The sequence below is a fragment of the Rutidosis leptorrhynchoides genome, chromosome 1, assembly GCF_046630445.1.
Source record: "Rutidosis leptorrhynchoides isolate AG116_Rl617_1_P2 chromosome 1, CSIRO_AGI_Rlap_v1, whole genome shotgun sequence".
NCBI lineage: Eukaryota > Viridiplantae > Streptophyta > Magnoliopsida > Asterales > Asteraceae > Rutidosis > Rutidosis leptorrhynchoides.
This window is the reverse complement of record NC_092333.1, coordinates 666,013,103-666,024,921: the sequence shown is the minus strand read 5'-3', so window position 1 is coordinate 666,024,921 and position 11,819 is coordinate 666,013,103. Positions and strand designations below refer to the sequence as shown.

General features: G+C 31.3%; 1 protein-coding gene across 42 annotated transcripts; it reads left to right on the top strand.

Annotated features, from left to right (window-relative positions):
• Positions 1-3,569: 3,569 nt before the first annotated feature.
• Positions 3,570-8,861, top strand: LOC139889080 (kinesin-like protein KIN-7J). Of its 42 annotated transcripts, none has more exons than XM_071872246.1 (15): positions 3,579-3,691; positions 3,777-3,870; positions 4,094-4,183; positions 4,274-4,375; positions 4,469-4,582; positions 4,664-4,745; positions 4,825-4,910; positions 6,039-6,128; positions 6,207-6,294; positions 6,432-6,897; positions 7,088-7,362; positions 7,459-7,591; positions 7,719-7,861; positions 8,186-8,434; positions 8,573-8,861. In XM_071872246.1, exons 9-11 carry the CDS (start codon positions 6,281-6,283, stop codon positions 7,142-7,144), a joined length of 537 nt encoding a protein of 178 aa, XP_071728347.1. In that variant the 5' UTR covers positions 3,579-3,691; positions 3,777-3,870; positions 4,094-4,183; positions 4,274-4,375; positions 4,469-4,582; positions 4,664-4,745; positions 4,825-4,910; positions 6,039-6,128; positions 6,207-6,280; the 3' UTR covers positions 7,145-7,362; positions 7,459-7,591; positions 7,719-7,861; positions 8,186-8,434; positions 8,573-8,861. The 42 variants fall into 38 exon arrangements, 39 of the variants coding, with proteins under 39 accessions (XP_071728279.1, XP_071729404.1, XP_071728347.1 ...); XM_071873380.1 differs by having other exon boundaries at positions 6,418-6,897; XM_071872139.1 differs by having other exon boundaries at positions 3,777-3,900.
• Positions 8,862-11,819: the final 2,958 nt, after the last annotated feature.

The window sequence follows — 11,819 nt, the reverse complement described above, 5'->3', positions numbered from 1 at the left end:
ATTTTCATGAACTTTAAATCGCCTGAGCCAAAATCTAGATCATCACAAAACTGCATTATGCAATAATAAAAAATTAAAGGATCGTGTGTTGACTTTTTAAGTTTACTCATTTACAAAAATGAGTAAGACTTCATGTTTATGCAATTTTTTTTATTTATTACAGTACTTATTAAGTACTACTTATATAGCAAAATCTCATCAATTCAATACAAATTCATCTCAAAACATAGCTTAAATTTGAAAATGAAGAAGTCTATATGTCTTGACAAATTGTCATGTCAATTTAATGATAACAGAAAACAACCCATTTGGATTCAATGCATCATCTTTGTCATCAAAAGTTAGGTTTGGGGAGCTATTATATACCATCATCTAATAATATGTGCTGCGCTATTCTTCCACCCCATATCAAGCTACAGAAAATACTAATAACATAAAACACAATATCAGATCGAACCTTGGTAAAGAGGTCTGAAAGGTTGTGGTTCAGTGACGCTATCACACCATAAGCTCCAACCAACATGAAATCTATTAACCATGGGAATTTCCTTCGTAAAGGAGTCATATGGAGACAACTGAAAGAACATATCACAATCAGTATATCTAACTAATACAACCAGCTCAAGATCCCATACACATTATGAGATGATTATTGGACTACCGCTTACTCAGTCAAGATACACAAAAATCAATTTAAACATACATATACTGATATACCTATAAACTTCTACTATGAAGGTCATCCTATGAATGGGTATAGTTAAACACACATCCATTAAGAGTAGAAAGTAAATCAAATATAAACCATAAATCATCTTAATAAAACTGCAGCAGATGGTCAAAATTATCAGTCAAATGCACTAACATACAAACATCATTGTAACAACCTCTACATGAACATATACAAAATCATAAACTCATATATACCTTCTGACTAGATACGTCAGCCTTCTTGACTGATAATTTTCTTTTTTGCTTCAATGTAAAAGATAGGCACCACATCTCAAAAGCTTCATCCGTCAACTATCATGAGTTAGGGTGCGTTTGTTTGCCTCTTAATGGAATGGTTCAGCACTGAATGCTGAACCATTCAGCATTCAGTGCGTTTGTTTCTGACCTCTGAATGACATATGGTGCTGAATAGTTCAGAATTCAGCTCTGAACCATTCAGAGATGAAACACTCTCTTAACCATTAAGAGCCTAAATTATCTATAATAATCTCCTCAAATCATATCCTGATCACCTAACTAACAAGTATATTGAATTTTTTATTCATGTCACACGTTAATAAGGTAGTTTTAGTCAGTTAATATCGTTCATTCTAAATGATATCAAACAGCTTATTTTCATTCAGAGCAAACCTTATTCAGAGGCTCTGGACCATTCAGATTTTGAATCATTCAGCACTAAATCATTCAGTTTTATCAAACACACCCTTAGACTTCGGTAAAGATGTTGGGGTTCTTGCTGCAAATGCAATAAAATTTTAGAATTTAAGTAAATTAAAGACTAAAACTGAAACCTTAGTTGAATCTATGGTATGAAAGCCAACAGTTGAAATGACATATCAGAACACACATGGTATAATAAAATACACTGTAGATAACGATATTATTATTATTATATAAAAAAAGAAAGAAAACAACATACGTATTTATGAAACAACAACACAACAACATAAAACCACCAAACCCAAATTCAAAGATAAAATATTCGTTTTATAGTCTAAGAACCTGTGATGAAGCTTAATGAAAGATGAAAAGATTATTATGAAATATGGAGAAGAATATGAAAAGATTATTATGTGAAAGAACTTGTGATGAAGAACCTGCGAAGAAGCTTAAAAGATTATCACCACCTTCCATCACCACGAGAGGCTTTTTGAAGTATCCTAAACCAACTCACTAAGGGTAGCCTTGCATAATTTCTGGATACACATTTCAACAAATAGGATCAAGCTTTTAACTGTTTCAACAAAGCAAAATATAAGATAAACAAAATAGGTACATGTTAGATTAAAAAATTAAGATTCGCTCTTGCGGGATGATTTTCAACACGAAGTTCAACAAAAAGTGCAAAAAATGGATCAGTGGAAGATGAATTGAATTCAATGACATTTTCTCCAATATCCTTAGGTCTATATTTACTCTTGCAACTCTTGTTTCTTAAAACAGCAACTCAGCAAGACACTTGCATAGTTAATAAACACATAAAGTAAAAACTAACATAAGTATATGATGAGTGATGTTTTATGTGACAAAGTAACTAAGTCTAAACTAAACTAAGACACTTGATGATTATTAGTTTACAGAGTGATAGTCAGATTTGAAGTGATATTCAATGAGCAAAATAAAAATTCAATCTAGTCACAAGTTAAAAATGCTAAGCTCATAAGAAGAATACAATCACAAAGCTTTAACAATATGTCGGTGAAAAGTCATAAGAGTAAATAGTATGATGTATTAGTTTTTTTTTTCCAAAGCAAAAAAATATATTAGAACAAATAGGAACTACAACCCAGGCAGGGCATATCTAGTTAAATGCTAAACTAATGGTTAGATTTAACCAAATTTGCTTAATATACCATACTTTTGAATGAACACATAATAGAAGCAATACCAAATAAAGGTGTGTGAATTAAGCTTACTTTCAGTAACATAATCAGACATCCAATGTAACATACCCCATTAGTGTCCAAGATGAATATGCACAAATAAATAGTAAATTCAGCTCGTCATTTCATCGAACACCTGGCATGCGCTCCAGAACCAAGTAGAATTGGCAAAAACTTAATCCCCTAACTACATATACAGAAGGAAATTCGTAAAGTGAAATACAAAATCAAAACATACAAAATAAAAATAAAAATAAAAATAAAAAGGCATATGCGTTTAAATTCGAGATTTAAACCTCGAAACTATATATGAGATTATTTACCAGATGAAGATTCATGAAGCTACCAAAAATTACAGAGAATAAATTGAAGATGATGGAGATGATGTACAGAGAATTTGCAATGAATTGATGTAGCGTAATCTGTAATATGAATTCAAATTTTGGCTTATAGAGAAATTAGGAATAGGAATGCATAACCTATTTACAATGCTTCTTGCAAGCTTGCTTGTAACAGGTTGGCGAACAGAGGCGTGCAACACCAATAATAATGATTTTGACCTTCCCAAAGCTAATACATTAAGTTTACAGTAATGTAGAGAAAAAAAATTAACTGACTTGGAGAATGCTTTTCAGACTTGAAGAATGCTTTTCAGACTTGAGAGTTTTATAGGGTTTCAGACGTTGAAGAATGCTTTTCTTTTGTATTAAATGTATTCCATAAAATAGAATATAAAAAAAGCTTTTTTGTTTTAAGATACGGATACGTTTTTTTTTTCTAAAATACTTTTTTTTTTTAAATCCCTTCCTCACATAAAGCATGAGAATTAAATCCAATGTGTCAGACCCACAACCCAATACTCTATCCGTTCGCCACGTGTCATCATTCTCTGCTTTTCTTATTTTTTTATTTTTATTTTTTAAAAACCACTAAAAATACGGATTTCCATCCGAAACCCATTCATTTTCATCGAATCCCATCTAGGTTTTTCATCTCCTTCAACCTCATTACTGCAATTTTCGCCCAAATCGGTTTCCAAATGATTGATAAATTGATAAACATTTAATTACTGCACGGTATGTCTAATTACGCCCTAATTTAATCGTGATTGAGTTGATTTTTTCTCTACAAAACGGTATAAATTTTGTATATTAACACCAGACTCTTCGAAACTGCCGGAAGTTTCTCCGATGCTTAAGCCGGCGTGATGAAGACGAAAATTACAAAAACGATTTAGAGTTTGCAGCGATTTAGGGTTTGCAACGATTTATGCTTGATTATTGGGGTTAATCTGATGTCTCTTCGTATGATTTATTGAGCAATTAATCTGATGTCTAAACCTGAACCTTTTGTTTTTCAATTATAATTACGGTTTCTCATGTTTTATGCATCTGGATGACATTTTTTTAATTTGAAAATTTTGTCAAGTGGTCATGATATTTTACCCCTTTTTAATGATGGTGTTTAATTGGGTGCAGACAGGGTTTTCGGTTGTGATTGCTCCACTAGGCAGGTTTACCAGGATGGAGCAAACGACGTTGTGCTATCGGTAGTCAGTGGTATCAATGGTGAGATCCACTTTTTCCTTTTCTACATTTTCTGTAAATTACTGTTTCAGGATGTTAGTTGATTCGTTTTTAATCATGATTGTTTGACAGAAAGTATATTTGCTTATGGGCAAACAAGCAGTGGTAAAGACGTTCACAATGACTGAAATTACTGAGTATACTTTAGCAGACATATATGATTATGTACAAAAGGTAATCGTATAATCCCATTGTTTTCGCTTCAACGAGTCACTTTTTTTTTTTTTTGTTATATTCTTTCACTTATCATGACTCAACTGTATGTAGCACCCCGAGAGGGACTTTCAATTGAAATTCCAAGCAATGGAGATATATGATGAATCTGTCAGAGATCTACTTAGCACTGATGGCTATCCACTTAGACTTTTAGATTATCCAGAGGTAATAAACAATTAAGCATTTCAAATGTCAGTTGGTAAATCATTTTAATTATGTATTTTTAATGTTGAATAATTTTAACAGAGGGGAACGATTGTCGAAAATCTTACCGAGGAAAGTGTTAGGGACTGGGATCATATGATGGAACTACTGTCCATCTGTGAAGGTGGGAACATTTTCGACTATTTTTAGTACTAGATTCATAGGATTCAGTTATATTTCTAACTAAAAATGCATCATTGCAGCTCAGAGACAAAGTGGGGAGACATCACTAAATGAAACGGGTCAGACTTTAAATGGGTCCAAATGGGTCAGTAACGGGTCGAAACGGGTCAGATTTTTTTTATAATTGTTATTTATGCATTATATTATTTTAGTTATTATTATTTCTCATTTATATTCATTATATATATATATATATATATATATATATATATATATATATATATATATATATATATATATATATATAATGAATATAAATGAGAAATAATAATAACTAAAAGAGGGAAGTAACCATTCGGGGGGAAGCGGAGGGAAGCAAAAACTTTTTTTTTTTTTTGTTTTTTGAAAAAACTTTGTTCACGAACGTTATAGATGAGGTGAAAATATGAACATTTAGTAGAGACACTTTGTGATAAATGTTTTTATTTTGGCGGGAAAACGCTCGAAGAAGTAATATATAACAATTATCGTGTTTTTCGAGCGTATTTTGAGGTTTTCGCTATTTGGGTTTAGATATTAGGGTTTATTGGGTTTAGATATTAGGGTTTAGAAATTTAGGGTTTAGGGTTTAGATTTAGGATTTAGATTGAGTTTTTAACACGAACGGTTTAGGGTTTAGGGTTTAGGGTTTGGTGTTTTGGGTTTATTCCATAAACCCAAAACACCAAACCCTAAACCCTAAACCCTAAACTCTAAATCGGGCTAAATTTTACTTCACAAAACATGGAAAAAAAACGTTCATATTCTTCACGAACAATATTATCTTGAATGTTATTTTTGTCGATCGTTTTCCCGCCTAAATAATAACATTCATCACGAAGTGTCTCTTCTAAATGTTCATATTTTCGTGTGATCTTGATGCCGGAAAAAAAAAATTTCAAAAAAAACGATTTTTTTTTTTTTTGCTTCCCCCCGCTTCCCTCCGATTGGTTACTTCCCCATTGATCCTGCCCCTATATATATATATATATATATATATATATATATATATATATATATATATATATATTTTTTTTTTTTTTTTTTTTTTGAAAAGCTATATATATATATATATATATATATATATATATATATATATATATATATATATATATATATATATATATATATATAATTATAATATATAGTTCACATATTGCCAGGTATACTGATAGCCTGATAGGAATATCAAGTTCACATATTAGGTTAGATATTTTGTAACATTTAAACTAACATATGTTTTCTTTGTGATTAGATATAGTAAAAGGAGAAGTGGACACATACCGTTTAGAGACTCAAAGTTAACCCGTATTTAATTTGTATGGGGTTTCTTCCAGTTTAATATGTATGGGGTTGCTCTCTCTTTATCTTCTTTTTCATTGAAAGTGTAATCGATTTTTATTGTTAATTTTGTTGTATGTAGTGAAATGAGTATTACGAAATATAATACATCAGTTTTGGAGTAACCTAAACTGGCAAATACAATTTGAATCTTCAATGTACTTAATAAGGTAAAAGCTATAATTTTGTGAATGTAGATGTTTATTAGTGTAGTTACGCTTATAATCGTTTCTTTTTGCATATTTTCTATATCGCCGATCTTTCATTTCATCCTTAATTTCTTTTTATAATAGGCTTTTGGCTCCAGTTTTCCAGGTCTGATAGCAATCAGTTTGGCAGAGAATGCAGAAAAAAAAAAAACGTTATCAAAAAGCATGAAGGGAGAAGCTCGATGCACGAATTGGTTTTGGGTGGGTCGCTGGCTTTCTGCTACAGGTATTCTAAAAAAGATCATGCACTTAACTGACGTGCCACTACCAAGTTCACATCAGAAGGAATTAAATGGCTGTAAGCCTCTGCCAATTGGCTCAAGGAATGGTTCCCACGATTTTCATTCGATGCAAGTTCCAACGATAGGTGTTGAAATCAGAAGAGCTGTGAACATCATTGATGAAAACCTTAATTACACGCAACAGAAAGTTGCTAACTTGGGTCAAGAAAAACATCATAATAAGCTTTTGGGAACTGTGATTGATGAATTGAGGTTCAGCAGTGAAGCTCATCCTTCAAGTACAAATGAAGCCGAAGATCCTCACTTAGATACTGGTATTGAGGTATGAAACTGTGCAATGGGATGCTTAATCTTTTTATTCTTATCTATTGGGCTCCTGTGGATCGAAGATTGGTAATTGTACGGATTTACTAAAAAACTGCTTGCTGAAAATTGAAACCTGAAGGTATGTAGAATAAAAACACCAACTTCCACATGTCTCATAATTTGAATTTTATCTCATACTGCTGCAGTTCCTTATAGTCACTGGACCTGATGTATGCTGCTTTGAAGACAGGGGAATTACATGATGGTGTAGCGAGTCCTGTGTCTCACCAAGGTTTTTTGAAGAAAGTATGGGGTAATTCAGTCTCCATTAACAACACCTACTGTACAGTTGGTTGGTTCATGATTCGCTCTTAATTTAATCGATAATCATTGAAGATTAAGGTGACCTAGCAGGGTGGTTCAGGTAGTGGCTCAAAACAAACGGGGTGTTGTGGAACTTAGACAGCTATGCGATGTTCAGGTTTATTAACAATAAATTAGTGATGTATAATTTTCAGATTCCATAGTTATCGTAGCACATTTTCATAATGATAATTTTATGAGTTGTGAACTTTAGGATAATGGGCTTATGAAACGACCACAAAACATTTGAGGACGTTTACGGGAGAAGGCAATTACTGGTGTAGAAATGATCAACGATTAAAGAAATAACAACCCAAAAACTGGCGTCGAGTGACCTTTCTCAAAGGGTATGTCAAACCTATATTTTTTTTTCTTAGTTAGAAAATAAGTTTGGCAGCTTCAAACAATATTTCTTGATATTTAAATCAAATTTTTACAATGTTGGCGTTCTCTTGAAATTTGCACTTTTTCAAGGGATAAGACGGTCCTGACTCCCGCTCACTTGGCATTCTCTTGAAATTTGCACTTTTTCAAGGGTTAAGACGCTCCTGACTCCCGCTCACTTAACTGCTCTCTGTTTTCTTCCAAAGCTTTGAATCTAAGTCTGAAGTTTTAAGGTTACTTTTCATTTTTTATTCTCTTCATCATTCACATTCTTAGATTTGAAATTCATTATTCTTGCTACTAAGACAGACAGTAATACTCATTATAAAACTGCATCTTTTAGTTCTCTTGACTGCATTTGGTTGGGTTGTGGGTAGGATGTATTCATTATTTATCTGAGTGCTTTGTTGTCTGATAATTCAATTTTAGTAGGTTATTTTTTGATGCGTTAGTATGCATATATGTTACTTCATTTCAGTTCATTGATGTTTTAATAACTTCAAAAACTCAGGAAAGGCTGCAACTGATGAATGTTGTTATATATGTTTTTGAAATAGGAATGGTTCAAGTGGAATTAATACGATTCAAAGGCATTTACAGATTAATGTTTTTGGATTTATTATTGAATCACACAAACAGCTGTAATAAAGAAGATCTGAAGAGTGGCTTTTGAGTGTTTGGAAGACTTCAATTACTAAAGTAAACTAAATAAAAAATTACCAACAATTACCTTTTGTTAGAGAAAGGATATATCTTCTAACATGGAGATAAAATTCTCAATTTAGGTTGGAAGAAGTAGTACTTAGGTAATTTTATGTAATATTTTGATATTGTGTTTCTATGTAGTTGCTACAATAATGAGTTGAAAATTTATACTCTGTTCCTATGTAGTTTTTGTGTAGTTTCTATGTAATGAGATTTATTAATGAGATTTATGGTTGCAGGTCAAACAACATGGATGGATTTGTATTAAGAGCAACCTATATTACCTTACCAAGGTGAGGTTAAAAATTCCTTACCATTCTCTTTTTAGTCCTTAGGATTATCAAACACAAGTTGTCAGTTTATTTAGTACCATCATTTGGAATACTAAAGTCATGTATGGCTGATATGAGTCAAACTTTGGACTTCCTTTATGTTTTAATGGGCATTGTACAATGTATGGGGTTAATTAATGTTTTTATTCCTATACTTACACAACTTTATGTAATATAAATATTATAATTATCATAAGTCCAAGGTAATTTCCTTATTTTTGGTCTAGACTGAACACTGAATATTGTTTTACCGATTTGTATCTTTAGTTTGTAGAAACCTGAGTATAGTTCAAATTATGTACCATGACAAGCTCTAACTCCAAATATAAAAGCCAAGGTCATGTACATGACGATTTATAGTCCAAGTGGCCGTAAAGTTACATTATTAAAATTATTTTGTTAGTTGTTGCTATTTTATTAACTGTTCATCATTACAAGCGTATGTGATAAATTGGGTTTGAGTCAACATGAGGAATTTTATGTTTAAAACAAAATGGGTCAGTTTTGTACCGTGTCAAACTTTTTTATCCTTTTGTAGCTTGAAGCCTTGAATACGCAAGTAACTCATTTATCAACTGTCATTCTTTTATGTTTTTGTATAAAACAAATTGTGATACTGTCTTTATCGTACCGTTAATTGATATAACATTATACGTTTTCAATTTGTTTTCAATAGTTTAAAATGTTATGTAATTGATGATGTAAGCAAGGTGTGCTAGTTTTGTGCCAAGTGTCCCATATTTTTTTTAAGGTATGGTAAAAATTATAAAATGTTGTCATTATATTGACATTTTCATAGCATGTAAGACCACTTCCAACCATGACGTGCTTCTTTATAAAGACTGAACTCTACATCACTGACACGTCAACATTTCTTTATATTGAATAAAAAAGACTGAATGTACCAATAATAACATACTTCTTCTCAAAAAAAAAGGACCCACACTCTCATTTATTAAATAGCAATAATAGTAAAATAATAATATAAAACTTTAAAATATGTCAAAAGATTCTTAAAATAAGGAGTAATATTGTTAGTTTGGCCCCACATCCACTTTTCCCACCGTCTTCTTGCGTTTATATAATGACAAACTTTCAATTTTATTTGAAAAAAGACGATGACGACGTTTAAATGCCAACCACGTCCTTTTAAATTGAGAATTGACTGTAGTAAAGACTGAAGGGTTGGTAGTGGTCTAATAGAATGGAGGGAAGTTGTGGTAAAACAAAAACAAAACAAAACAAAAAAAAAAAAAAACAAAAACAAATGAGGTGGTTAATAAATTGTCAATTTTGACCATTGATTAAATTATTATTAACCCTTATATACTAAAACTCATGCCTTAATTATGTAGTTTTAATTTATTTGAATTGTAGTTTTTAGTTTACGTTCACACTACAATCGGTACTCAAATTCGCCTCAATTTACACAACTACCTCAATTTACACACATATAATTTTTTAAAAATAAAAAGAAACTAATTTCCCCCAAATTTATAATATGCCCTATCTTCTGGCTCGGTGCGAGTTAAATTTTCCGGAAACCACCGTTTAACTCGAAAAAGTCTCACGAACCCAGCGTGACTAACGATACGTGAAACAGACACTTTTTAAAAAACGCTTAACACAACGACAGTCCGTATCTTTCTGTTCGCCGCAAGTTAAATTATTCCGACAGCACCGTTACACTCGAAAAAATTTTATGAACAAAAGGAAACTAACTACGTTCGAAACGGACACTTTTAAAAAACGCTTAAGACAACGACATCTAAAACGGCGCTTAAGACATGCGCCGTTTTCCCCTTTGTAAATACACAACGCTACGTTAAATATGAATCACATGTCGAAAATCCCCGCCGCATCGCGCGGGCCGGATCCGGACTAGTTTAATGCTATTACGAATCTTTAATACATGGAACTTGAGAGAATCCCATCATCCTTTACGAATCTTTAAAAGTGTACGTCAAACTACGGAGTACTTATATACAGCACATGGGCGGACTGGGCTCGTATTTATTGAAAGCTGACCCAATAGTGGGTGGTGTTGGTTGCTTTCATGAACAAATGGGCCAAATTTATCATTTAAATGAGTTGAACTTTGACTGATAATGAGACACCGTTATGTATGTTGATATACTTAACTTATTTAAAATATATGAACTACATTTATTGTTTCACCACTTTTTTCGAATTTTCATCACAATTATTATTCTTTTTGTCTAAAAGTTACATAACAACATTTTATTGAGACATGTATTTTACATATATGTAACGTAATTAATCCCGTAAAGAAAACCTATATTTGAATAATAATAATAATAATATAATAATACTCCCTCCGTCCCGCTACAAGTGTCCAGTTACTTTTTGCACAAAGTTTTAAAAAATTCCACTAATAGTCTCCATCAATCTGAAATCTTCACTCTCCAGAATAACCTCTTCTTACTGGATGAAACATCATGTGAATACTTGATATGGGACAACTCAAAATAGAAAGGTGGATACTTAAGATGGGACTGATGTAGTAATAAAGTTTGTTCTAAAACTGAGTATTTATATTTTTAATAATTACTATTAGTAATAACAAATGTCTTATTAATTTTTTGTAAAAAACTAAAATACAATTATTATATGAATGTTGTTCAATATTCTTTAAAGTTTGTACATGTGTTCATGCTGTGTTTTGTAAAAGATTGTACAATATGTTTTAAAGTTTGTACATATGGTCATAGGGGTGTTTTACCATAAAGTTGTACATAATGCTTAAAATATTGTACATATGATCATAGGTTATTTTATCATAAGGTTGCAAAATGCTTCAAATTAATGATTTATGTTATAGTATAAAATAGATTTTATACGTACAATTGAATAAGAGTTAAATGTAATGATTCTTTAAATAATTATTAAAATCAATTTATATGTAAATGAAACTTTCACTAAACATGTCTTTAAAATCATTAGTATTATTCATGTCCTTGTGAATTCCATAAATTGATTATAGTGAGAATCACTTTATATTTTTTAACGCTAGTCCATATCATTTTATGGTAATATTTAGAGTGTTACTAAATTTATAGGAATGAATCGTTAACTAACAATATAACATCAAATTAAATTATCTATAACAATAAATCTTTATTATTAATTGTTA